Source organism: Phacochoerus africanus, chromosome 11 (genome assembly GCF_016906955.1).
Source record: "Phacochoerus africanus isolate WHEZ1 chromosome 11, ROS_Pafr_v1, whole genome shotgun sequence".
NCBI lineage: Eukaryota > Metazoa > Chordata > Mammalia > Artiodactyla > Suidae > Phacochoerus > Phacochoerus africanus.
In genome coordinates this window covers 94,781,413-94,808,180 of record NC_062554.1, presented here as the reverse complement: position 1 = coordinate 94,808,180, position 26,768 = coordinate 94,781,413, and the positions used below count along the sequence as shown (strand labels likewise).

The 26,768-nt window shown below is 35.8% G+C and overlaps 1 protein-coding gene across 1 annotated transcript in view; it reads right to left on the bottom strand.

Moving 5' to 3' along the window:
* The window catches only part of SEMA3D (semaphorin 3D), a 202,849-nt gene that overhangs the window by 111,871 nt on the left and 64,210 nt on the right, over positions 1-26,768 (bottom strand). Inside the window, exon 3 of the mRNA XM_047753452.1 lies at positions 23,214-23,399. Within this exon, the coding sequence (XP_047609408.1) occupies positions 23,214-23,364 (151 nt within the window). The 5' untranslated portion in view covers positions 23,365-23,399. The remainder of the gene's footprint in view (positions 1-23,213; positions 23,400-26,768) is intronic.

Sequence of the window (26,768 nt, the reverse complement as noted above, 5' to 3'; positions counted from 1 at the left end):
ACACATTGTAAATCAACTATACTTTAATAATAAATAAATAAATAAATTTCGGTCTGAGTTTACAGGAACTCAAAACTTTGCAATATATTTCACCCCAAGTACTTATCTTAGCCTCTCATTTTCTACAACTCTAGAGTATTAAATACCAATAAGATAATAATATCGCTCATCACTTATAAAGTCCATTATATGTTACTAGACTTTAAATCATTACGTTCAAGCAATTCATTATTAATTTATGAGAATAATAAGAAACAATGTCTCAGAAACAGGCATCAAGATACTTCCAAAATGTGTAATGGCAGTTTTCAACCTCTGTAAAATAGATATTTAAGTCTTTAAATTTAAAGCCTATATATTTCATCCATCAGCTGTGGACTTTATTACTATTTCCTATTTTGTAAAACTCCTTCCAGTCTTTTTATCTAATTTACAATGGTTAAATGTTATTTATTTTAGTCACTAAGATAGATTTTTTGTTTTAGTTTTGATAAATTAAAAGGGTATATATTGAAAAGATAAAATGCTATTTGAATTCTCAAGTGACTACTGTTTTACCAAACATAAATGTCCTATTAATATTTATGAATCAGGCTTTGTATATACTGGATGGAAGTCTGAATGCTATACTAATTGTTCTTCTGTTAAGTTAAATGGCACTTTAGTAGTTTTGCAGACCAGAGACACAATGGGATAATTTATTTTAGTGCCTTCAAATGTAGTAAACCTATTTTACAGGGCTGGTAGCCCTGTAAATATTCCATACTGATTACAAAGTAGAACAGGGGAAGAATGGAACTGAGAGAACAAACAAGGCAGATATGATCTAAAGCTTTCATAAGAGAAAACAAACCTTAATTCATACAAACCTTAATTCAATCAGGTAATTCTGTATCTTCCATGCGATTTTCCTTGTTTGACCACGAATGAAGTGGACAAAAGGGAAAATATGTAAAGACATTTCCAAGAGCATATCTTGACCCAACTAATAGAGGAAAATAGGTCATTGGTTATCAACCCATACTATTTCAAGTTCCCATGGTAACAACTATTTTGAACCCTGCATTGCAATGTTAATTGCAAAATGAAACATAGCTGAGCCTAACAGGCAAGCATTGTGAGCCTTAGGTCCAGACCAGCTGAGTCATAGCCTAGTCTCACAACTCTGGCTATGTGATTTAGGACAAGAAATTTAACCATTCTGTGCCTTAGTTTTCTCATCTATAAAATGGGGAAAAAATTAATAGAAACTATGTTTAATAAATCACATAGGCATGAGGAATAATGAGTAAACCTATGATCAGCATAGAATTATATGCAATTAGAAGTACATAGTACAGGAAGTGCTATGTAACTATCAGCTATTATAATAACTATCAGCTATTATGATAATGTATTTTGTAAACTCTATACAAAAATCTAAAAAAGTCTTATTTCCCAGTTCATATAATTCTCATGATGATTAAAAGGAAGTAAGTTATATAAGATTCTTAGAACAATACCTTGAAAATGGGAAAAGTTCAATAAATATTGTTATTTTGAGTATTAAACTCTGGTTTGAGACAAATGAGTTCTATTAAAGAAGAATATTTTCTCATCTTTAAGTAAATATGAATTATAAAGATTAGAACATCTTTATTTATTTATTTATTTATTTATTTGCTTTTTACGGCCGCACAAGTTCCTAGGCTACACAGGTCGAATTGGAGCTATAGCTTCTGGCCTACACCATGGCCACAGCAACACAAGAACCAAGCCACATCTGTGACCTACACCACAGCTCACAGCAATGCTGGACCCTTAACCCACTGAGCAAAGCCGGGGATTGAATCTGTATCCTTATGAATGGATACTAGTCAGATTTGTTTCTGCTGAGCCACAATGGGAACTCCCAGAACATCTCTATTTTTTTAAATAAGTATTGGAATAACATTAAAAAAGCTATTCTGCCCACAAATATTTGTAAGCTTTTAGTACATGTTGTGTTTAACACTCAGTTAAAGGTGGTGGGCTGGTTGAGCCCTGCTGTCAAGAGGCTCACAGATCATTGTGCAAATAGATAAAATGTACATGATACAACATAGGCAAAATAAATTCTAATGGAAGCACACCCAATTTGTTAAATCTTTCAAATAATTAACTTCATAACCTCACACAAGAAAGTGATATTTGACAACAGTCTTGAAGGAAAAATAGAAGATTTACAGAAAAAAAATGTAAAGAAAGGTTTATTTCAAGCAGAAGAATACTGGAATGCATAAGGGCATATATTCTCATATATTACACTGACGCAATGCATGGTTAATATATCTCCTTCTATGGAATATGAGCTCCTTCAGGACCAGGACTGGGTCTTACTCATCTTTGAACCTCTGGCATAGAGCTCAGAATCTGAGACAAATTAAGCCCTTAATAAATATTTGTGCAACTGCAGTAAATCAGTATGTTGGCACAGAGAGAACAGGTGGGGGCAGTGGGAAGCAATGCTGGACATAACGGCAACCTCCAGAGCGTAAGATAGTAAGCTGTGGATTTTAGGTATTAGGAAGGTAACTAAAAGCCACTGAAATATTTTATGCAGGAAAGTGACAAAGACTATAGCCAAGTGTGAGGAAAATAAGTCTGGCTGCAGTGTTCAGGATGGGTGAGAATCAGCATACATGGGGGCAAAAGGACTACCCAAAAGTTTCTAAAAGATGATGAGTCCCTGAATGATGGCAGTGCCAAGGGGAGGAGGAAAATGTATAAGAATCTGGCATCTCCTTTTCTGTCTCTACCTATATAGTGAGGAAACTAAAGTTGACCTCGTCATTTGCTTTACGTTCTTTTACCGTAGTCAATTCTACTGGGTTTAGTTTCAAACATATTTGACAAGGAAAAACAGCTGCAAAAATAGTGACTAACCTGAAGTATTATCATTTCAAAATGATTTAATGTTGCCTTGTGACAACATTAGCATCAAAACGATTAAAGCATGCTTCACCAATCCTTTGCAGCCAAACTAAATAATTAGACTTCGGCATTTCATATGAAAATTTCTCAGGCTGACGCACACATTTTGAAAAGACCTTGGGACAGGGTTTGGGGCAGGTTCCCTCTTCCCCCAGCAGCTTATCTTTCTTGCATTTCTGCCAAACCAAACCAAGCAAAGTCATTTTTGTTTCCACAGGATCCTCAACAAAAGCCCAGGGGGGAGAAAAAAAGTTAAATCCAGAGTCTGTATCTTAACACCTAAAGCGAATACACTTCCAGGATTTCAGGCATCAGCTATGCATGCTGGCTCTGTAGGTTGCAAACTCATGAAAGTTAAAGACTAATAACTTGGCAATATAGTTACAAACTTAATTTTTTTCTTTTCTTAAACTGTCAAGTCTAAGGCATGTTGATTTTTAAGACTGTCCATGGTTTATAAGCCTCTTCAACAGGAACTCTTGGTGTTAGTTCCCCTTCAGTGGTGGGTGTGGGTGTTGCTCAAAGGAGGCCTGCTCTGTACTCAGGCAGCCCCACCTTTCCTCAGACAGCAGCAGCCTTTACCTCTAGGTCCTAAATACATTCCTTGTTCTATCTACCTACACCTTTGACCTAATCCACCATAATCACTCCTTCTAACTGTTCTTTCAGCAATTCATTGTCTTATCACCTCATTCTCAATTTATAATTTCACTGGGTTTAATTACACACTCACCCAGGCCCTCAAATTCCCTCCCTTGTTCTGTTAATACACTGTTGAAAAACCCACAAGCTGGTTATTTCTCAAATAAATGAAGCAAATTATGATTATTTATTCCACTAGTTTAACTATGGAAATCATGCACATGGTGGATTTTAACTGAATGATGACAGAGACAAGGTGTTCATATTCCATGATCAATAAATTACTGCAGAGCAATGGATGGTTCTGAGGATCAAAACCCCTATAAGCAACATGCTATTTTCCTATATTTGCATCTGTGTGTGCATGGCTCAAGAGTATGCCCAGGGCCCTCATCAACATCTCCTGATATCTTACCAAAAGTCACACAGTAAATTGTTTCCCACAAAGAGTCAGTAACATATTTAGAATAACTTCTCATTTCTAGCACAACAAAGTGAGTCTGTATCCTCATAAAACTAGACTTTTGAAGGCAAACAACTGACTCACCTAAGGTCTCCAGGTGCTCTGCATATGCTCCAAAGACTCTGATAACAAGTCTTATTTAAGTACCTCATAGCCCAGTGGAGGGAAAATGCTCATGTTGAGAAAGTATCAACAAACATGATAATAGGGCAATAGCACTTAAGCTAGTAGGCTGTTTCATGTCTTTAATAGTAAAACAAAAGAACTTCCTCTCTGTGTGTCCTTTAGCAACCCAAATAATGCAACTTCAGTTCTTTCACTCATATGAGTGGGTAGAGAAACCACGTGGTTTCCAAACTCCTTCCAACCCTGGAGTTTTATGGCATTGGAACTAACTCTGTTAAAACTGAGAATATATCAAGTGATAAACGGTCATTTACCTTATCTACTCCTGGCCATTGGTCTGTTCCTTGGAGCAGGTAGTCTCTAACCTTTACGATGCACAGAAATACAGTATAAAGCAATTACAGCTAAAAGGGAGATCATCTCACTAATCCTGTTTGACAGCACTGTTACCAATTCAGTGAAGGCCAGAATGGTTAAGTGGGCTTCACAAAACCAATATGCTCTTTATGGTGGAATGCAGCCAACAGCGGATGTCCTGATCCACAGCCACTTGCCCCTCCACATGAGGGGAAGGCTAAAGATACCAAAATCGCTGCTCCCATTGGGAATAGATGCTCATTCTGAAAAGAATTCTTTGTATCTCCCTTTTAATGTCCCTTAATACAATTATTCATTCAGCCTGAAGAAACATTTGACCTGATGGTCTCCATTCTTCCTCTTCACCCCCAGAAAGGAAGGGAGTGGTCAGTCACATTGAATCTAATAAATTTAGGCTTAAGCAACACAGACTTCCTCAATGTTTCACTGTTAGATGAACAAAATCCCAAACCCCTGAAATCCTGCATTTATTGCCAGAAATTCTGAACTGGATGGAGCTGACAATTTCTCTCACAAGAAGACTACAAAGCTAAACAAAATGGCTTCCTGCATGCAATAGGAAGGTTTTTTATTATTTTTTTAAGAAAAAATAAAAGTCATTAAAAACAGAACTTCATGGGGTTAAAAGGAAAGTACCTTTGAAAAAAGTCGATTTCCAAACTTAAGCGCCAAATTCCTCAGCAGAGAAGGCTTATAGCCAAAAAGTGAATCCAGATCAAAACCCAGTCACTTTTCCCTACCATCTCAGGATGTTCAGCACAAATTCTTGCCCAACCCACTCCTCTTTTTCCTCAAGGAAACAGCCGTTATATCAACAGGGCTGTTCTGAGGTTTCTTGAATACAGTCAGATCTATAGTGTGTTCTCTGCAAAGCTAAGTAAAGATGTAAAGGAGTTTTTACTCCTGCCTTCCCCATAAATTCAGCTTCTCCCCCTTGATCTCTGAATTCCCTGGGCTTTAATGCTGTTAGTAACCCAAGATTCTTTCCGTAGAACTCCTTCTTCCCACAGTTTCCAGAAATGTTTTCACTACCAAAATACTCTTATTCCCCCTTTTCACCCCCCCCCCACTCCTCCCAAAAAAACCTGTTCTCAGTTTGGGTCAGGAATTAAGTAAAGGGAGCAAATTGTTTATTCCAAAATGATAATCTGTCCCTAATGCTATGGCTCACAGAGTCTCTTTGGCTCTCTGGGAACCTGTTTGCTTCTCTAGCTTTTAGTCCAAAGAAGGCATGATTCTTTCTTGGATTTAACCTTGGGAACATGAACTCATCTTAAATTGGCCCCACCTGATGTTCCATTAGTTTTCTGAGGCTTGAGGTCATATGAAAAGATACTGGTTACCAAGCTAGCTCATCTCCACCTATCAAACATATCAATCATTCTCTATTTATGTATCTTTAGGCTCAAAAATATCAAATATACAAGGAAAGAATGTAATACAAACCTACAATCCCTACAAAAGACTCAGTCATAGGTGTATATTATAAATTATCCTATTTTCCTGGTGAGAAATCCAACCCTACTGGTTCCCTTCCTGCAAATGCACATCCAAATCAGAAAGAAAAAAATTCATTAAAATTATCATCTGCTCATCTGCAATGGAATGTTGGAAATCATTCTGTTCGTTAGGTCTTAGAACATTATCTATGTTAATAATAAATCAGATGATACCACATAGGGAAACATAAATTAGGAACAAATACAGCCTATTGTATCATCAGAGCTATTCTTGCCAGAACAGGATGTGGAACAGGAGTGTGGTAATTACACTGGCACATTTTCATCTGCATCCATGCTTTTAAATCACAGGTTTATTCTTATTTGGCGAGCTTTCAATAGTAGATGCTTTATATAATCTATCCCATATGAGATTCATAATTTACGATTATGGTCCTTTTAAATTCTTACTTTGAGTGAGAATGAATCATTTTAAGTTCTAAAAAGCTTTGCCATTTTTCCTACTGACCTACAAAAAGGGCTAACATTATAAATACCTTATATATTTCCAGAAAGACAATACCATAATAGAATAAACTGCCTCAAAAATAGCTGAGAGCATAGTTCTGGGGAACAGTGATTCAGCTTTGACAATTACTTTCTTAAATCCCTTCAAATTAACGAGAATGTCTCTCTTTTCAAATTTCAAGGGATATTTAAAAACACCATGTTAAAATTGAATATGAATTGTTTTCAATATAGTGTGTGAATTTAATTTTTAAAAAACTTAGAAAAGTCATACTTTAATACACCGTCTATTACTGATTCCAATACAAGACAAATATGCCAAGACCAAATAATTCGTAAGCTAAGATCATCACAAGTTAATGCAAAGACCAAAGAGTTATGAGAATAACAAACTACAACAACATAACTTTTAAAGTTAATTATATTAATCAAATTTAAGTATATGCCTATCAAAAGGTTTTGTTAAAAGGTGTATATAAACCCATCTGTCTCCTCTCCCATCCTCTTTATCCACCCCTAATCTAGACACCATATTAACATATTTAGTAGTTTATGTTCCATTTGTTTTCATATATACAAATAATATGTATATACTAGTATCTTTTAAAGCACCATTTTCAGACATTTCCACCGAATTGTTGTTTACAGAATTTGAGAATTTTAGCTTTCTTATGCCAACTCTTTCTCTCCCAATCAAGCTCCTAACATCATAATATGTTCATTTTTATGAAAGCTGTATTCAGTCATTCTATTACTGTCACAAGGTCTTCCATACTTTACAAAAGTAGTGCTCTCGAGAGAGGATTCAGATGGTGGAATTGAAGGACTGGAGCGCAACTTCTCTCCTAAAAACAACAAAATTCGCAACTAAAGGCTGAGCAATCGCCACCCAAATGGACTGGAAACTGTAAAAAAGATACCCTACTCCAGAAGAAAAAGAGGAGGTCACATCAAGAGGCAGGAGGGGCGATTTTGTGATAGAAACAACCCCATACCTCCGAGATGGGAAGCTCCACAGACTGAAAACTAACTGGTTCACAGAGACTCACCTACAGCAGTGAGAGTTCTGAGCCCCACATCAAACCCTCACGTGTGGGGATCTAGCACTGGGAGAAAGAGCCCCCAGAGCATATGGCACTGAAGGCCAGTGGGGCTTGTGCACAGGAGCTCCACAGGATTAGGGGAAATGGAGACCCCATTCTTAAAAGGCGCACATGGACTTTCACGTGTACTGGGTCCCAGGGCAAAGCAAAGTCTCCATAAGAATCTGGGTCAAATCTGACTGCAGTTCTTGGAGGACATCCTGGGAAAACAGGGGTGAATGTGGCTTGTTGTGAGGGACGGACATTGAAAGCAAAGCTCTTGGGAGTATTCAGCAGCAGTGCCTTTCTCTGGAGGTGGCCATTTTGGGAAAATCTGGCCCCACCTATCAGTCAGTGCTGACAAGCCCCAGGGCAAACAACAATCCAGGTGGGATCACAGCCCCACCCCTCACTAAACAGGCTACCTAAAGACCCCTCAGGCACACAGATGCCTCTGGAGGGATTAGAATCAGCTCCACCTACCAGTGGGCAGGCATCAGCCCCTCCCATCAGCAACCCTACAGCAAGCCCCCATACTGACTTCAGCCACAAGGGGGGCAGACAGCAGAAGTAAGAGAGGCTACAACTCTATTATCTGTAAAAAGGTCACCACACCAAAAACCTATAAAAATGAAAAGACAAGGAACTATACCTCAGATGAGGGAGAAAGGAAAAACCCCAGAAAATAAGTTAAGTGATGAGGAGATTCTCAGCATCCAGGAAAAAGACTTTAGATTGTTGATGCTAAAGATGATGCAAGACATTGGAAAATAAACTGGAGGCAAAGATGGATAACATATAGGAAACACTGACCAAAGAGATACAAGATATAAAACTTAAACAAGAAGAGATGCAAAATACAATAACTGAAATAAAAAATTCACTAGAAGCAGCTAACAGCAGAATACAGGATGCAGAAGAACGAATAAGTGAGGTGGAGGACAGGTTAGTGGAAATTACAGATGCAGAACAGAAAAGAGAAAGAAGATTGAAAACAAATGAAGAGAGTCTCAGAGATCTCTGGGACAATGTTAAATGCACCAAAATCTGTATTATAGGGGTGCCAGAAGGAGAAGAGATAGAGAAGGAGACAGAAAAAACATTCCAAGAGATAATAGCCAAAAACTTCCCTCACATGGGAAAGGAACCACTCACTCAAATTCAGTACAAACGAGTACCATATAAAATAAACCCAAGGAGGAATACACCGAGACACACATTAATCAAAGCAACCAAAATTAAAGACAAAGAGAACATCTTGAAAGCAGCTAGGGAAAAGAAACAAGTAGCATACAAGGGAACCCCAATAAGGTTATCCACAGATTTTTCAGCAGAAACTCTGCAGGCCAGAAGGGAGTGGCGTGATATACTTAATGTGATGAAAGGAAAAAACCTCCAACCAAGATTACTCTACCCAGCAGGGCTCTCATTCAGATTTGAAGGAGAAATCAAATACTTCACAGATAAGCAAAAGCTGAGAGAATTCAGCAACACTAAACCAGCCTTACAACAAATACTAAAGGAACTTCTCTAGGCAGAAAAGAAAAAAACAGCAATAGGAAACAAAAATTCCACATATGACAAGGCTCACCAGTAAAGGTATATATACAGTAAAGATACAAAATCATCCATGCACGATTATAGCACCAAAATCAGAAATCATGAGAAGAGGTGGGTACAAATGCAAGACACTGGAGATGAACTTGCACTTAAGAGACCAACAACTTAAAACAATCTCATATACATATAGACTCTTATATCAAAACTTCAGAATAACTGCAAGCAAAAAATCTACAATTGATACACAAACAAGGAATCTCTGGAGAAGAAATATATCTCATAGTAAATAAGTGCATAATCCACCATGAAGGGGGTCATTTGACATCATTCTTAGAATGCTGAAGTCTTCTTAGATCTGATTCTGATTTCCTCTCCATCAAAGAATTTATGATAATTATAATTAAATAATCCAACTCTACAATTAAATAATACAGTTCTACAATTGTATTATTAATAACCATTTCTCTCCATGGTACAATGTAAGGTCTATAATGTCTTGTTTATCATATCACCTAGAATGGTGTAATGCCTATATTGAATAATCAATAAGATGTAACAAATTGTGAGGACATATTTATATAGTTACACTGTTTTTTAACCAATTTATGCATTTTATATTTTACTTCTTTTCAGAGGGTATATTATTTTTGTTATCCTTACCAGTGAAGTTATTCCTTTTATTATGCTATATAAAATATTTAATGGTATATAAGGCTTTCTTCTTTATAAATTTTAGTCGCATAATATACACGATTTTAATATAATGTTAATTTTTAAGGAAAAATTGAAATGTAATAGATAGTACTAAATAGTAAAGATGAAAGCCATACAAAATAGGATAAAGTATAGAATAAATTTCCTATTTGTCTCAGCATTATTTTCCATTCTACTTCTCCAGAGGGAGTCACCTAATGTCTTTCTTAAGATCCATGATATAATAATCTGTGTGAATGTAACTGTGTTTAAATATATGTGTTTTATTCTGTAAAAAAAAATTTTCAAAACAAAACAAAAACAAAAGTAGTGCTCTCTGATTATACTTTCTTGAAAAAAAAATGTTGCCTCTATTAATGATTTCCCAATTGTGACATTGCTTAGATTTCCTTAGGATCATGATCAAACCTTTCCACACTTTGAAAAAATCTCCATAAAATTTTCAAACGAAATATTTGTCTGAATGCTTTTTGCTTTTCTCCTGAACACATCCCCTCTTAAGGCCTCTCTTCATCCTCCTATTACTTGGACTTCTGTTCTCTGCCCTGAGGAATAGCTTTTGCAAGCTTCCTTCTATCTCTTAGTATAAATCCCATATTTTCTTGATGCCATGCCTTTCCTTTTTGATTTATTTTCCTGTTTTAGTGAGCGCATCTCCAAAAGTTTCCCATAAAAGAGTAACAGTGACTTAATTTTTTAAAATTTCCCATGCATTAAAATCACTCTAATATACCTCTGTTGCTAGCTTGGCTAACTACAGAATTCTGGGTTGTACAGCATTCACCCTCAGAGATCTGAGGAATTTTTATACACTATCTTCCAGCTTCCAAAGTTGTAGCTAAGAACTCTCATGCATGCCATCAGTATTCCAAACTTGTGAATGTCTTCTGTTTTTCCTTTCACCTCTTCATTCTTACTATTATGAAATTTAAAATAATTGAACTGAATTATTTGATTTTTCATTCATATATTTTGTTCATTTTGTTTTTTCATGTATCATGCTGGGCATTCAGTGTGATATAATCTGAAACTTAATTTCCACTGATTCAGGAACATTTCTGTTTGGCTCTTCTTTCAGAACAAACAGATAATGGTTTTCCATAGAACTTTCCTCTAGGTTTTCTCCAGAAAGGGTTCTCTAATCTTACCCAAGGAAGAGAATCCTGTAGAATATGCACATAGCTTCCAAGAGGGAGATTAAAAATATTGTCACTGGGAGTTCCTGTCATGGCTCAGCAAAAACAAATCTATTATCCATGAGGACACAGGTTCTATCCCTGGTCTCGCTTAGTGGGTTAAGGATCCAGCATTGCAGCAAGCTGTGGTGTGGGTCACAGATGTGGCTCCAATCTGGAGGATCTGGTGATGCTGTGTCTGTGGTATAGGCCAGTGGTCACAGCTCCAATTCAACCCATAGCCTGGGAACTTCCATATGTCGTAGGTGTGGCCCTAAAAAAGACAAATATATCGATATACATATATATCAATATATATATCGATATATATGTCAATAGACATACATTATTTTCACTGAATAATCCCCTGAATCAGGCAGCATTTGTAGGTCATAAACAAAGAGATAATATTTTCCATTTATAGTTTCCCATACATTGTTTTCTCTAATAAACTGTAGCCTCTCTACTGATTACTTTAAAGTAGATACCTAAAATTCCACTGCCTCTCCCAAGTCACAGTTCAGAATTTCCAATAGCCTGCTTGGTATTTCCATTTTTCCCCAAACCATCTCATCCTACTGACTAATCATGACCTTAATGACATGAACTAGTCCCCAGGCACAATCTTTTTTAGTTTCTCTTCCTTGCTCCCTTACCCTTTTTCCCCTTATTTAAATAATTGGTAAATTATTATGCAATTCCCTCACACAAACATCCATGTAAATTTAAAGCCTTACAGATTTCCTCATGCAAATTTTCTATTCTTCTTCCTCAAATATTTATTCCCATTGTAAGCCATGCTAAGATCTGTATTACTATTTCTCAAAATTCCTCTAATAGGCTCATAAATAATGTTGTTCTCTGCCCCTTCCTTCACCAATCCCTACCACATGATGCTGTCTACTCTGCTTTTTCCCTTCCTTAATCACAATTAAGTTAGAATTTAATGATCAAAATCCTCCATTGCCAACATATATATCATTCAATACTCAACATCCTCCCAAATTCCTTTAAACGTTAGTTTTATTTATCCTAATCCTATGGCATTAATCTTTTAACAGTTATTTAGTCCTTTAAAAGGACTAGAAACCGTTACAGATAACAATAATATCTAAATCATTGCTATAATTCACCACTTCTTCTTGTACCTAAATCTAATTAACATTTAACTGATGACTTTTCAAACTAGTGATTCTTGTTTGTGTCGGTTTATCTACCTTCCACCTAAAATCAGGATCTATTAAAGGCTTATTAATAATTCAGAAAGGTTAATGTGCCATTTGGAGACCTAATTGTGGCTCTGATGCTTTGCAATTATACAAGATTCCCGTTGTCATGTCCAAGTGTTCACGTGTGTTGTGGGGAGGGCGGGCCTGGGTAGAGAAAGTGGAGAAGTCTGAAATAAAACCCTTTAAAACAGTGCTTCTCAGGATTAACATGCATTCAAATCAGCTGAGTTTCTCACTAAAAAAAAATGAATTCTCACTGAGAAATATGGGAGGAAGCCTGACAGCTTGCATTTCTAACAAGCTCCCAGATTATGCTAGTGATACGGTCCTTGAACCACAGCTGGAGCAGAATAGCTAGGAATCATGACATTGAGGGTTAGATCTCTGGCCTTGCTCAGTGGGTTTAGGATCCGGCATTGCTGTGAGCTGTGGTGTAGGTGGCAGACACGGCTTGGAACTGGCGTGGCTGTGGCTAAGGCTGTGGTGTAGGCTGGCAGCTGTAGCTCTGATTAGACCCCTAGCCTGGGAACCTCCTTATGTCGTGAGTGTGGCCCTAAAAAGACAAAACAAACAAACAAACAAAAATCACCTTGACATGCCTTCTTTCTTTTCTAGAGTTTCTCTCAAACTCTTAAATGATGACATATGTTAATTCATGCAAAATAGCCAAATTCTTATTTTCTTCTACAATACTATAGTGGTCAAATCTATTTATCCCCAACTTATTCTAACAATATGATTAACTTATAACTAACTTAATTGCTATAACTGATAAATGACCTACTTAGCTTAAATGAATGACATATAAACTTTCTCCACTTCAAGTTTTCTCATACAAAGAAGTACACTCATTTAATATTCCTTAACCTAGAAGGGAAGATTTAAAGATTGACAAGTTGTCATTTATTATTGACTTTCAAATACATTTCCTACTATTAGAATAGGAGTTTTCCCCTCCTTCCTTCCTTCCACCCTCCTTCCCTTTCTTCCTACTATTTGTGGTAGCAGAAATTGTATTGAAGATGCTTAAATATAATTACTTTTTTAAAGACCTTGGATTTTCTTCACATCGTACTTCAATTAATTCAGTTATATGTTTGGTCTCTCCTTGAAGCCTATCATAACATCCATTTTGTGCTTTATAGCATCCAAGGAACTTTCCCTATATTATTTATTTTGATCTTTAAGGAGAACCAAGACAAACACTGATTTCCAGATGAAAAAACCTAGACTCAGAAAGGACAAACTAGGGAGTTCCTATTGTGACTCAGTGGTAATGAACCCAGCTACATCCAGGAGGATGAAGGTTTGATCCCTGGCCTCTTCAGTGGGTTGAGGATCTGGCATTGCTGTGGCTGTGGCATAGGATGGCAGTTGCAGCTCAGATTTGACCCCTAGCCTGGGAACTTCCATGTGCTACACATGCGGCCTTAAAATGTGGAAGGAAGGAAGGAAGGAAGGAAGAGAAGAAGGGTGGAAGGAAGGAAGGAGGGGCAAACTCCTATTCTAATGGTGCAGGAACAGTACATGCCAGAAAAAGAGCTAAAACCTATCTAGGCATTCCATCTCTAAGACTCATCATCCATTACAACTGTATTTTATATTTTAAGATCTACCATTACTTAGAAAAGAAAGATTCTTGTTCAAGACAATTCCAGTCATGTTTTTATAGAACGCACCCACAGAGAAGTTCACTTCTATTGCTTCTTCCATTTCACCATTCCATTGGGATTACTGAAATATTTATCTTATTTCCTAGGCTGGATCTGGCTCACTGTGGCTTTAGTGAAATAAACCTCTTTATGAGCATCTTTCTTTCTAACTAAAAAGCACTTTAGTTTTAATTTATACCTCTTTTGAATTAACAGGATTAAAACAGCATGTTTAAAGGACTCTTAGAGAAAAATGCAAAATGTATATTGCTAGTTCTTAAGAGATGCATCTGTGAAATTTTCTGCTAAAAAGACCCAATGACATCCATTTTAAAAATATTTGTAAATTTATATTTTTACACATATATTGAAAGAAACTCACAGTAAAAATTCCCTTAATAAAACCCAAGGAATCAGAGCCAAATTTTAGGTAAGTGAAGTCATAGAACAAGCAATTGCATAAAAATCTTTATCTCCTCAATAATTCACAGAATAGTAAACCAACTATATATACGATCTGTTCAAAAAAGCGTTTTTAACCGAAAAAGAGTTGACTGGGTTTAATCCCAGAAAAAAAATTGCCTTTACTTAAATTATGCTCTTGTAAGTTCCCTCCATTTTTATACATAAATAGGACACAAAGTGTCTCATTTACCCCACCAGGAGGACAGAGCTGACCACATAGACCTCGTGATTTTTATATATCTTAATTCCAGGAACACTTTTTATGATATTTGTATGGAATATTACATTATATATTACATTATATTATTACATCACTTCTACCACTCTGTGAAGCTCTACAGGTCAAAATTGTTTAGAACAGTGCTCTACATACTGTGTTACACAGATTTTAACTATTACTAAATAATAGTGGGGGATGTAGGCAAGTTGTAGAACAAACAATACTGAATTGAAAAGCAGAAGACTTGGACCAGTTTTGGGGTTTTTTTTTTGTTTGTTTTTGTTTTTTTAATTATCTACTTATATGACTCTGGGTTTTTCACTTACTCTTTCTGGAGTTTTATTTCCAAATCCTTACATATCAAATTTTCTAAATGTATGCAGTGCTTACAACCTGTATCATTGTATTAATAGTTTATTATGCAAAATAAGCCACTTTTATTAACATGGTTTCTAAAAGTAGCCTCATTCTAGACAAAGAAAAATGTCTTATTAATATTTCATTCAAGAGGGTATGGCTTATCCCACATTTCTTTTGAATCATTAATTATTTCTCTCCTAGATTATTTCCCTTACCATTTAAATATGCTATTGTTTAGCTCATGAAAAAAACAAGTCTCTTGATCTCACTGTCCTTCCAGCTACTACTGCCCATGTCTCCATTACAGGAAAACTTGAGAATTACCTATAATGTCCTCCAGTTCCTGAGTCCTTGCTCTTAAGAGTCCTACCTAGTTGTGCAGTGGGTTTCACACTTAAAGATACTGCTCTTATCAAGGTCAACAACAGACTTTTGTTGCTAAATTTCATGTGAATTTTTACTTACCTTTCATGATAGAGCTGACTAGGACACTGCTGATAAGCCCTTTCCTTACTTTCTCCATTTAACATCCTCCATACCACAACTTCTGATTTTGCTCCTACACGTGGGCACTTCTTTTCAGTTTACTTTAATGCAGATCCCTCCTTTCTCTGAAATCCTGATTCGAAGATACCCCAGAATTCAATCCCCCAAATTCTTCTATATCCCTTAGTTATCTCACAGTTTCATGGACTTAAAAATTTCTATATGCTAGTTGCCCATAAACTCCTGAAATTGTATACTCAAATGCTTTTTTGTCATCTCACTTAGATATCTAATAGCTTCCCCAAATATGTCCACTTGATCTTCCTGGAAAACCTTTCACATTCTCTATCTCAATTAATAGTAACTTCATCCTTAGATCGAAACCAAACGAAAAACCATGGAGTCAGATCTGACTTCTCTCTGACCTCGTTATCAACAAATCCTATTGGCTCTATCTTCTTATCTTCTTCTCCTCCTGTCTCCGCGGCAACTAATCTGGCTCATAGATTATCATTTCTCACCTGGATCATTACAGTACTCTCAAACTTGGCTCCCTATTTCCATGATTTCTCCCTTCCCATGTACACACAATAAAGAAACCAGAGTGATCTTATAACAAAGTCATTCAGATCACCTCTGTGCTCACAATTCTCCAGTGGATTCCCCTAACACTGGGAGTAAACACCAATGTTTTAACAACATCAACAGTGAAAGGATCTAATTCTTCTTCCCCCAACTACTTCTCTGATTTAATCAATTTTCTTCTCTCCCCCAGTCCACTATTTTTTTTGGTTTGTTTTCTCTTTAACAATACTGTTTTCTTTAGGTTCCTTGCATATGCCAGACACATTGTCACCTCAGGACTTTTGGACTTGCTATTCCTTTTGCCAAAAATATTCCTTTCCTGAGTAATTTGCATAACTTGCAACAATAATTTAAGTATTTGTGAAAACATCATGTTCTCGGTGAGCTCTTCCATGATCACTATATTTGACTACTATACCCCTACCACTCTCTAACTTTCCTGATTCATTTTTCACCAAGGAACTTATCATCTTCTATCTTGCTGTGTAAGGTACTTATGTACGGTCTGCTTTCTGTATCAGAATATAAACTATATGATGACAGAGAGTTTTGCCTCTTCCATTTACTAATATATCCCCTTGTTGCCAGAACACAGCTGGAAACAGAGGGCATTGGAAACTATCGTTATTATTATCTAGTGACAGCTGAGTATCACATGCACAAGACTATCAGCCTTGAGCTCTTAAACCTACGAAAGCCCAATCCCACACATACCCTCAATTTAGAGAAAACACATCTGGGAAAACAAGTGAGTCCATTAATAATTAAACCATTAGTGACTTTATCGAAAAAAAATACATGGGGATTCTTACTATACAATTGATAATGTTTTTTCACTACACACTTAAGAGGAGATATTCAGAGTAAGTCATCTTTTCTCATTGATTTGATAATAAAAACATCTGCTTTAGAAAGCATCATGTAGTAGGAACTCCTGAATGATTTTATGATTCCTTTAAACCCACTCTGAAGGCTACCAACCACTCAAAAGCATTACTCTTATCAGGGTCAATATTGACCTAATGGCTTCTTAACTACTAGAAAACAATGAAGACTAAAACATTGGAAAGTACCTTTAAAAAATTCACAATCTTTTGGGTGGTACTTGACTGAGGGAAACCAACTCCTGCAGAAAATCTTGGAGAGTAAACAGAAGCAATTTTAACATATGTTGTAAATCCCCAGGGAAGAAATAAGTAATATTTTTCAAACGTGTTTATGTAGGGAAAACTGATCTGGGAACAACCATTGATATCTAGCAAGATAATAATTTTCCTAGTTTAAGGAAAAATAATAATTAGGAGTTCCTGTTGTAAAACAATGGAAACGAATCTGACTAGTATCCATGAGGATGTGGGTTTGATCCCTGGAATTGCTCAGTGGGTCTGGGATCCAGCATTGCTGTGAGCTGTGGCATAGGTTGCAAATGCTGCTCGGATCCTGCACTGCTGTGGCTGTGGCGTAGGCCAGTAGCTGCAGCTCCAATTCGATCCCTGGCCTGGAAGATTTCCATATGCCATGGGTGCGGCCCTATAAAGCAAAAAAATTAAAAATTAAAAAGATAATAATAGACAGCATTTATTAAGTGCTTACTATACCAAACACTGTTTTACGTGCTTTACATGGATCAAGACACCTTCAAGACAAACCTATTAGAATTACATAAATGAATGCATTTAGAAAACTACAGTACAAAAAATAAACATCCAAGTATCTCACAACTATCAATAGCAGTTAAGGCCTAAGCAGTTTGGCTTCAGAACCTGCCTTCTTCACTGTCATATTAAATTGAAATAACAGAACTACATTAGATTAGTCAAATCATACAAGTTAGGGGAGTCTAACAGCCACATACCCCTACTTGAGACATGCCACATTTCACAACTCAATAGAGTAATCTGAAAATAAAGAAAAATAAACTTATCTATCCACTCATCTCAGAAAAGTCAAAGAACAACTCCATCAAATACATTAATGTTGATTTACACAATAGGAGATAAAACATTTTAAAGGTGATTTCAAATTTTCGTTTCTATGAAAATATGCAGTTTTGGAGGCACAAAAAATAATCAGTACTATCGGTAGTTAACATAAAAAGCATGCTGTCAAAGATTTAATAATTAAATCTAGTTTTTTTGGTTTTTATTTCTTTTTTTATATCTTGATACTTGCATTTCTGAATATGTAATGTCTCTCAAGGGCACAAGATAGCAAGAGCATTGGCCTGGAACTAGGGAGATGAAATACACAACTGAACTCCCACTTAATAGATTCTTGCTTTGGAGCAAGGCCTTTAGGCTCTGACCTCATTTTTTTTTAATCTATGAAACAGATATAAAAATGATGGTTTTTCATAGTATCCTAAAAGTTAGACAGGTTAAGTCTAAGTAAGGTCCTGGACCCAGTCTTTTGCTTTACATAGCATGTCCCCCTATTTGAAATAACATTCATCTCTTTGTTTACCTGTATCTGCCTCCCTATCAGGAAAAGAAATTCAAAAGGAACACTAACTTTCCTCTGACCTAAGCCAGTACAGTGCCAGGTGCACAGCAGTTGCTCAATACATATCTATATCTAATCTAATCTAATCTAATCTATATCTAATCATTCAAATGTAAGTTAATACTAAAATCTAAAAAAAGAAAAAAGATTAAAGAGAATATGTGAAAAAAGAAAAAAAAAGATGAAAGAAACTACAATTCATATTAGAGAGTGAATCTTTGTATATTGGTTGACTTTCATTTTCTCTTCCTTTTTAAGTTTTAGTCCATTTCCTCTTTAACTGTGTTACCTATTTCATCTTCAGGAGTTTTCCAACCAAATACCACTACAGATACTAATGATTCCTGGTTATAAATATCCTTAATCCATATGAGTTCCTTTGTGATGATTATAAATATATAAAATGTTTACACTAATTGCAAAACTGAGGTTGGTCATTTTTCAAAAAATGATGTTTACTACATCTACAGCATGAAGTGTACAACTCACTGTGAGAAGCTCACCTTGTAAGGTTTTAAACACACACACACACACATACATATTATCCTTATAACACAAAATCCAGAAGCAGAATATCCTGACCTCCAAGGTTCTTTACTTATTACTCCAGAAACAGATTTAATATGCATAAATGTGCAAGAATTCAAAATATGTAACCTAGGGGAAATCTCTTTACACAATAATAGAACCAAACAAGCTCCTGTGGATTCAGAGGTTCAAAGCTAAGTCTTTATCAAAGAGCATTCTTTGAATAAAATGGTTATTATATTTCTGTTGGCCTTTAAGAAATCCCTCAAAATAATCTTGCAGCTGTTCAAAGTAGCTCACTCTACCAATATTGGCTATGTCTCTGGTCTGCACCTAGGAAAGCTTGAGTTATAGAAAGCAAAGCTGATCCTGTACACATAAAATGAATTATTTTTGAAAATATAATTAATTTTTCATTTTGACTATTTTTTCTAACCTCACATTCTGGCAATGTTTTAGTGCCAAGCAGAAACTTTGAGCTATCTTTAAAACTAAGCCATGTGTGGTACCAGCAGATCCTATTTCACCAGTCAGTCATAAGAGAAAGAGAAAATGCCAAGGGATAGCTGTGATTATTATCTAAGAGGTAGGACATTTCCTCAATCATAACCCTAAGTTAGCAGTGATTTTCACAAGTTCATTCAGGGATAGGTTACTTTAAAAAAACTATTATGTCAAGATTTGAATGACTTTCCTTTTACACTCTCAGATATGGTACAGAAGAGCTGGCTATGGAAACTGTTGAAATTTTTACAAGTGTATGGCAAATGCAGGCTTCATAGTGCTGAACTGAGGATTCCAAAGAAAAGATACCACATTTTACAGGTGGAGAGAGGAATATTCTGTAAAGGTTGTCAGCACTTCTCCTAGCACTACTCTATTATTAGGACACAATTTGGAAATGAATGGCTAATAGCAGCCAGGGAGCTCCATAGGATCTATAAGAGGGGGAGGGAAGGAGGAGGGAGAAGAAGGGGGGAGAGGAATTGAGGGCGAGTTGAAAGATCTATAAAATACCTTCCCTGCATTCAATCTTTGCTACTGCTTTTGACATGTAAATAACCTACATGTAGATAAATACCTAATACTATCTGGAAAGTATACTAAATATAAGAACCATCAAAAGAATAGTTCTACTCTTAATCCAACATTTATACCAGTTCTCCTTTATATAAGTACTAGGTGCTGGAATGAGTGACAATTTATAGAGAGGTAAATAAAACAACATTTTGAACTCTTATATGGTTGATTCCAAGTATGAAAATGAAGATTCATACCCAAAACCCCTCTAACTAGAGCTAAACTAATTTTAGCAGCAGCAATATATAATTAATGTTAATTTTTTTTTATTTTTAGGAACCGATTTGTTATTTTCAAATGATCAAATTATTATATTTGAGTTCATATTTTACAATCACTCATATAAAATTTTGATTGTGAACACAAATTAGCACAATGATAATCTCCTTTTATTCCATGAAAGCATCAAAAGGCATAAAAAAAAAAATCCCACAAATATGCAAATCTCTTTTGGCTACTGAGTAATCTTAAACAGAGCATATGGTCTTCTTCAACACCATTTACTTCTGATAATTGAAATACAGTAATCAGTTAATCAAATAACCACCTGATGTTTCTGTCAAGTTTAAAGTTCAGTTTGGGAGGGGAGTGCCTCAGGGAAGAACTGCTCAGGTCTAGGTTGTGAGAAACAGGATTAGGTACCAAGGCTCCCTGGGGCATGGGGCTGACTCAAGGGCTGAGCCATCAACCAATTTGATTCCTTAATTTCTTAATTTTTCAGTACCTCAGGATCCATCATATATTAGGGAGTTGATAATCCCACCTCAAATGGTGGTGATGAGGAAGATGACATAACAACTCACACACAGTCCTTATACCAATGCCTTGCTCATGACAAAGCCTCATTGAGTAATTTCCAACTACTATTAAAGTTTCTCTCCAAGTCTAATTTACTTTACATTGTTCACATTCATGAATACAGTGTTCTTATGTTATTCAAGTGAACCATAGAAACCACATAGTATTTCCTCCCTTTTCCTTCATTCTCTTAATTTTCAAATTTTTCTTTCTTTTATGGTTTGGCTTTTAGTATTTTTCTGTTCTTAAAGTAAATTTTGAAAACAGGCAAACAAATCTGACATATGCAATATATTAGGTTGTGAAAAATCCCTACATTTAGGTGATCTAACTCCCTGTCAAGATAGAGGACATTTCCGTAATCCGAGAAAGTTTCCTCTCACTCAATACTCTCTACTGTACAAAGGCAATGTTCCGATTTTTTTTTTTAACCATAGATTAGTTTTACCTGTTCTAGAAATTCTATAAAAATATAAAAACTTAAAAATAATGCTACCACGGAGTTCCCGCCATGGCTTAGCGGTTAACGCACCCGACTAGTAACCACGAAGACGCAGGTTCCATCCTTGGCCTTGCTCAGTAGGTTAAGGATCTGGCATTGCCATGAACTGTGGTGTAGGTCGCAGACGCAGCTCATATCCCTCATTGCTGTTGCTATGGCTGTGGTGTAGGCCGGTGGCTAAAGCTCTGATTAGACCCCTAGCCTGAGAACCTCCATTATGCTGCAGGTATGGCCTTAAAAAGACAAAAAAAATTAAAATAATAATGTTACCTTAATTCTTTAATTCATGTGATACAAATTGCAACAAAAATGCCAACATATGAAATGTATAATGGATATAATAATTCCACTTACATTAGACATCAAATTAGCTATTATTGTTTTTAATTTGAGCTGAAAATAATTTGTTTTAAAAATTAAAACTGCCAGCATAATTTTTACTTGCCACGTTCAGAATAAAGTACCCTACCCTCCTCTCATTACTTAACGAAGCCAAGAGGATATCATAGAAAAAAAAAAAGAGAAACCTCTTAGCATGAAACTGAGTTCTCTCCCCCCACCTCCCTCTCTCAATACATATACTAATATGTCACACATACATATGATTACATATAGGATATAAACTTTCCTTTTATAGTAATTTAAACATTTAAAAACAGTTTTCTTAGTACATTTCATTTCTTAAATGCTTTCTCATCACTGTATTTTAAGTCCTTCATAGAAATATTTTTAACAACAAAATATGTATATGTTTAAGATGTTACAGGTATTTTAGTGTGTTAATTTTCTTAAAGACGTATTGCTTTAAAAAAGTGCTCCCTAGGGATAAGCTAATTAGTAGCAGCTGTATGGAATTAACAACTTTACTATTTTTAGGGTGTCTGCAACACCTTATACGTCTTGCCCAACTTAAAGACCGAAGAAAGAACTGGAGTCAGCGCATGGAGTCTGCCACAGAGACATCAGTGGTTTAATGGATGGAGGATCTTACCCGTCTGAAGCAAGGTCCTGGAGCAACATGCCACCAAGTGCTGCAATAGGGCAGGACATGGCTGCAGACTGTGCTCCCCAGGCAGGAGGAGGTTACCAGTTATAGGGAGAACCAATTGCAGGTTGGCTCACTGGTTACTAGGGTAACTAACAGAGGGGCATGCCTCTAACAGCCCCTCTGATAAGCTAACATGATGGCTAGAGTTAGAACAATTATCACCTGGGGCCTAGGGCAAATAAGCAGGAAAATCAGTCAAGCGAGTAGGATGAGGTGAAGCAGATACTGGTCCAGCAGGCAATGTACAGAGAACCAGAGATCAGCCATCTTGAGTGGTCTGACCATACGGAGGGACTGATTTATTTTCATACAAAACTGACCACAACTTGCAGACCAAAATTTCCTAATTATGCTAATCAATAGTTAATAATTGTAAATAATGAACCCAAAAGGGTACATGAGAGAGTTTTGGCATCTGTTTTCTTCACAAAAATAATAAATAACTGGGCTTAGTGTTCTAAAACAATATTATTAACTGATGCCAATGCTGAAAACATTTCACTGAAGTCAGCATGCATTTATAAATAAAAGAAATACAGTAATTTAAAAGACAACTTGGGAAGTTTTCGTTGTGGCTCAGTGGGTTAGGAACTCAACTAGTACCCATGAGGATGCAGGTTTGATCCCTGGCCTCACTCAGTGGATTAAGTATCTAAAAAGAAGAAGAAGGACTAGTTTGAAAAACACTGACATATTTACCTTTGTAAGTTAGCTTGAGACGTGGAATATTTTGCTTAGACGTTCCAGTGACTGGAAGAAACAGCGTGGTCATGCTTAACATCACCAAGGCATGAAAAAGGTAAAAATCGTGGCTTCTGGACCTTGGTCTCTCATTTTTATTAACAATCATGTTGAAAACAATGGTCTCTTTCAAACCGTATTAATCTAAAGAGAAGAAAAGAAGCAAAAAGAAGTATTAATATAGCAGTTTGCAGATTTTTCTACTCTTATTAAATTAGAGTTTTCTGAATGTATACATATTTTAAAAAAATAATTTCTCTTTGTCTTGTTCAGCTCTTGGAAATTGTTGCAGGGAAATGAATCAGAACTGAGTAATAAAATTCTGGTCTGGCTTTACTCAGATGTAGAGATGAGTGCATAACTAAAAATTCAGCTACTTATATTAGTTAGCATCTCTTCCATTGAAGTGTTTTTTTTAAATGCAAATATAGAAAGAGACGATTCTTTGTATAACTTGATGAATTCTTGATCAGATAAGAATGCTGGTGGAAGCCTACTCTTTCTCCCATCAACATCAAAGCCCCTCAGGCAAAACTAAATTAAAGCTGTCATTTCTGAGAGAGTTCTTCTTTTGTTTCTGACAGAAATACTTTAAAAATTTACCTAAAATTGGGACAACTGGTCATGGCCAGATCAGGGCCACCAGTACAGATTTTAGGCCTAGGACAATGCAATCTTCCTGCACCCTATACTAATCCACACAGGACAGCACTGAATGGGACCACTAACTGTAAAACAAAAGGGTTTTTAAGAGTGAGGAGGTGGTAATTAATTAACTAGGCTGCCATAACCAAGCTCCCTTGGTTGTCTTTGTTAAAACATGGAATAAATCAAAACACATATTTCCTTCAAACTAAGCCTGACAATAATAATAATTACAAATAATATTCGTTGAGTGTTTATATGAACCACATACTTTTTAAAAAGTGCTTTACATAAATTAAAGGACTGAATGTTGCTAAATTAATGAAAAAATATGTCATTAGGATGAGGCATCTCTAATGCCATGGTGGCCTACTCAATCAAACCAAATCTAAGCCTATAAATGCCTCAAAGTTATGCACTAAGAACAACCAATCAGTTAACTAGGCTTTAAGCTACAGCCAGTTGAATAATTTCCTTTCTTTGTTTCCAAAGTTTTCTTGATAGTCTTTGCCCTAATCCTGGTGAAGTGCTCCTAACTACTTCCAGTTTGGTGTCACCCAAATCAAGTTGATTTTTGCTCAAATAAATGCTAAAATTTTTTAATATGCCTCTCTTTACATTTTATCAGTGCTGCTGACAGCCACAAAGGATTAGTAACTATTTACTTCATTTCACAGATGAGGAAACTGAGGTACAGAATTCAATAATTCTCCCAAGGTCACATGGAAAATAAGAGATGGATTAAAACATCTGGTCTGAATTTCAGCTAGAATGAGCCTTCATAGGCCCTAAATCCTTAGGTGCTTTTCATTATGGCAGAATCAAGTGAACTTCAACTTGAGGCTGTCTTCAAATTCTCTTCCTTCTGCTCAACATTTTCTAAGACAGGATCCTCAGAAAGGATCTTGCTATGCCCACACTTCTGGGGAGGATTCCAGATGTGGCACCTGCTCCAAGAACAATAATTTCTATACTTCTCTGGTGACAGTTTTAACCATAATAAAAAAGAATTATACCTTAGTCATTTCCTAATGATTTAATATCAAAATACTTTATGTCTACATGGTTTAGTTTTAAAAGAATATCTAAATAAGAGTATTTTTCTTATGGAAGATCAACTCTTTATCAAATGCCTCAAAGACTCTGAATCAAGGTTCCTTAAATTTACCTTAAATCTCAGAAGTTAAGATTAATCTGGGAAAGCGAAAAAAATAAAGAGTTTTTATACAAGACAAACATCCCAAAAATAAACTACAAATTGTATGTTGTTTCTTCATAAAATGTTGAACATTAATGCTTATTTAATAAAGTATATTTTCTTAGTTACTTTAATTACCTGTAGGAAGACTCCTATAGGGAGTACAAGCTATTCTGTCTTGTATGTAATCTGTGCATATTTAATTCTTTGATTTAGAAGATTACTACAAATAAAAATCAAGTTGATTTAAATACTCATTTAGAACATTACAATATATGGCACATATCACATATTTTATTCACACTAACGACATTCCTTGATTTCAACTAATGATAGAATTTAAGAGAAAACAGAAATGTCTTTTTGACCAAAAAGATCTACACTATGAACAGCCCTTTGTGAAAATTCTAGTTTTAAAATTTTCAATAATACATATTTTTAAAATAAAACACTAATTAAGTCCTTCTATAAACACCATATTTAAAACAAACTCTTAAAAATAAAGAATTCTATTATTTCAAAATTAGTAGGACAATATGTATATGCTACTGGCACAAAACAGAGCCATTTAACTGGTCTACGGAAACATTTATTAGAATTAGTTTTAAATTATTTGAGTTTTGAATTACTCAATGTCTTAAGAAATGCATGTTTGCAAATTTTCAATTTTACATTTACACCACTAAAACACAGATACATTCTTTAAGTTACAGACTCTCCTTAAAAGCTTACTGCTTTTTTTGCAAATAAGAATATACATTTAAGAATACATATACTTATGTTCCTTCACACCATAACTCATGTCCAACCATTTATTAAGGTGAGAACATACATAAAACTCTTTTCTGAAATAAGTTGATTATATACAAATAAAGTATAATGAAATAATTGCTAAAATAGAGATATTTATAGGATGCTCTAGAAGACAGCTCAAAGGAGTATCACATAGGTTTAAGCAAGACAGAGATAGTTTCATAGAAGACAGAAAACAGAGAATAGATGGCAAAAAAGACAGTTCCAGATAACAGTGATACTTAGTTAAGGGTTCCTGAAAAGCTGGAAGCATGATGGGTGTAAGAAGGGAGAGACAGTGGAGCACAGTCCAGGAGGGTGGAAGAGAGCAAAAACTAAGGAGGGATTTGATCTACCATTTAAATCTGCCCCATGCCTGTTCTGGTACCTAATGTATTAGGCCTCAAATGATGCTGTTATTCCACACTGTCTTTGGCATTAGATCACATGCACTGGTTTCACCCATATGTAACAGTGCTCCCTAATCCCATTTGCCTGCTGCTTTCACTTTTCCCCAGGTTCTCATGTTAGCAAAACAGGGGTATCTGATCACAGCAGATCCAAAGATTCGTCACCCAAACATGCAGTCTTCCACCTACCCATACCCTCCAAAGAGAATGAAAGGCTACTTGAATGTAGAGATTAAGCACATTAAATTTCTCCTTAGGGTTAGTTTTTCTGAGCTTCTGGACATGTATAATACTACTTTTTTTCGTGACATGTAACAATGCATGTAATGTGAATGCATGTTATTGTACACAGACAAAAAAAGAGGGAACTTTCCATGTGTGCATTTTATTAGCAATAATGACCTCAGCACAGGACATTTCCTGTGAATTAATGGCCAGTTAGGGTTAATGGCCCTTAGCTATGTATTG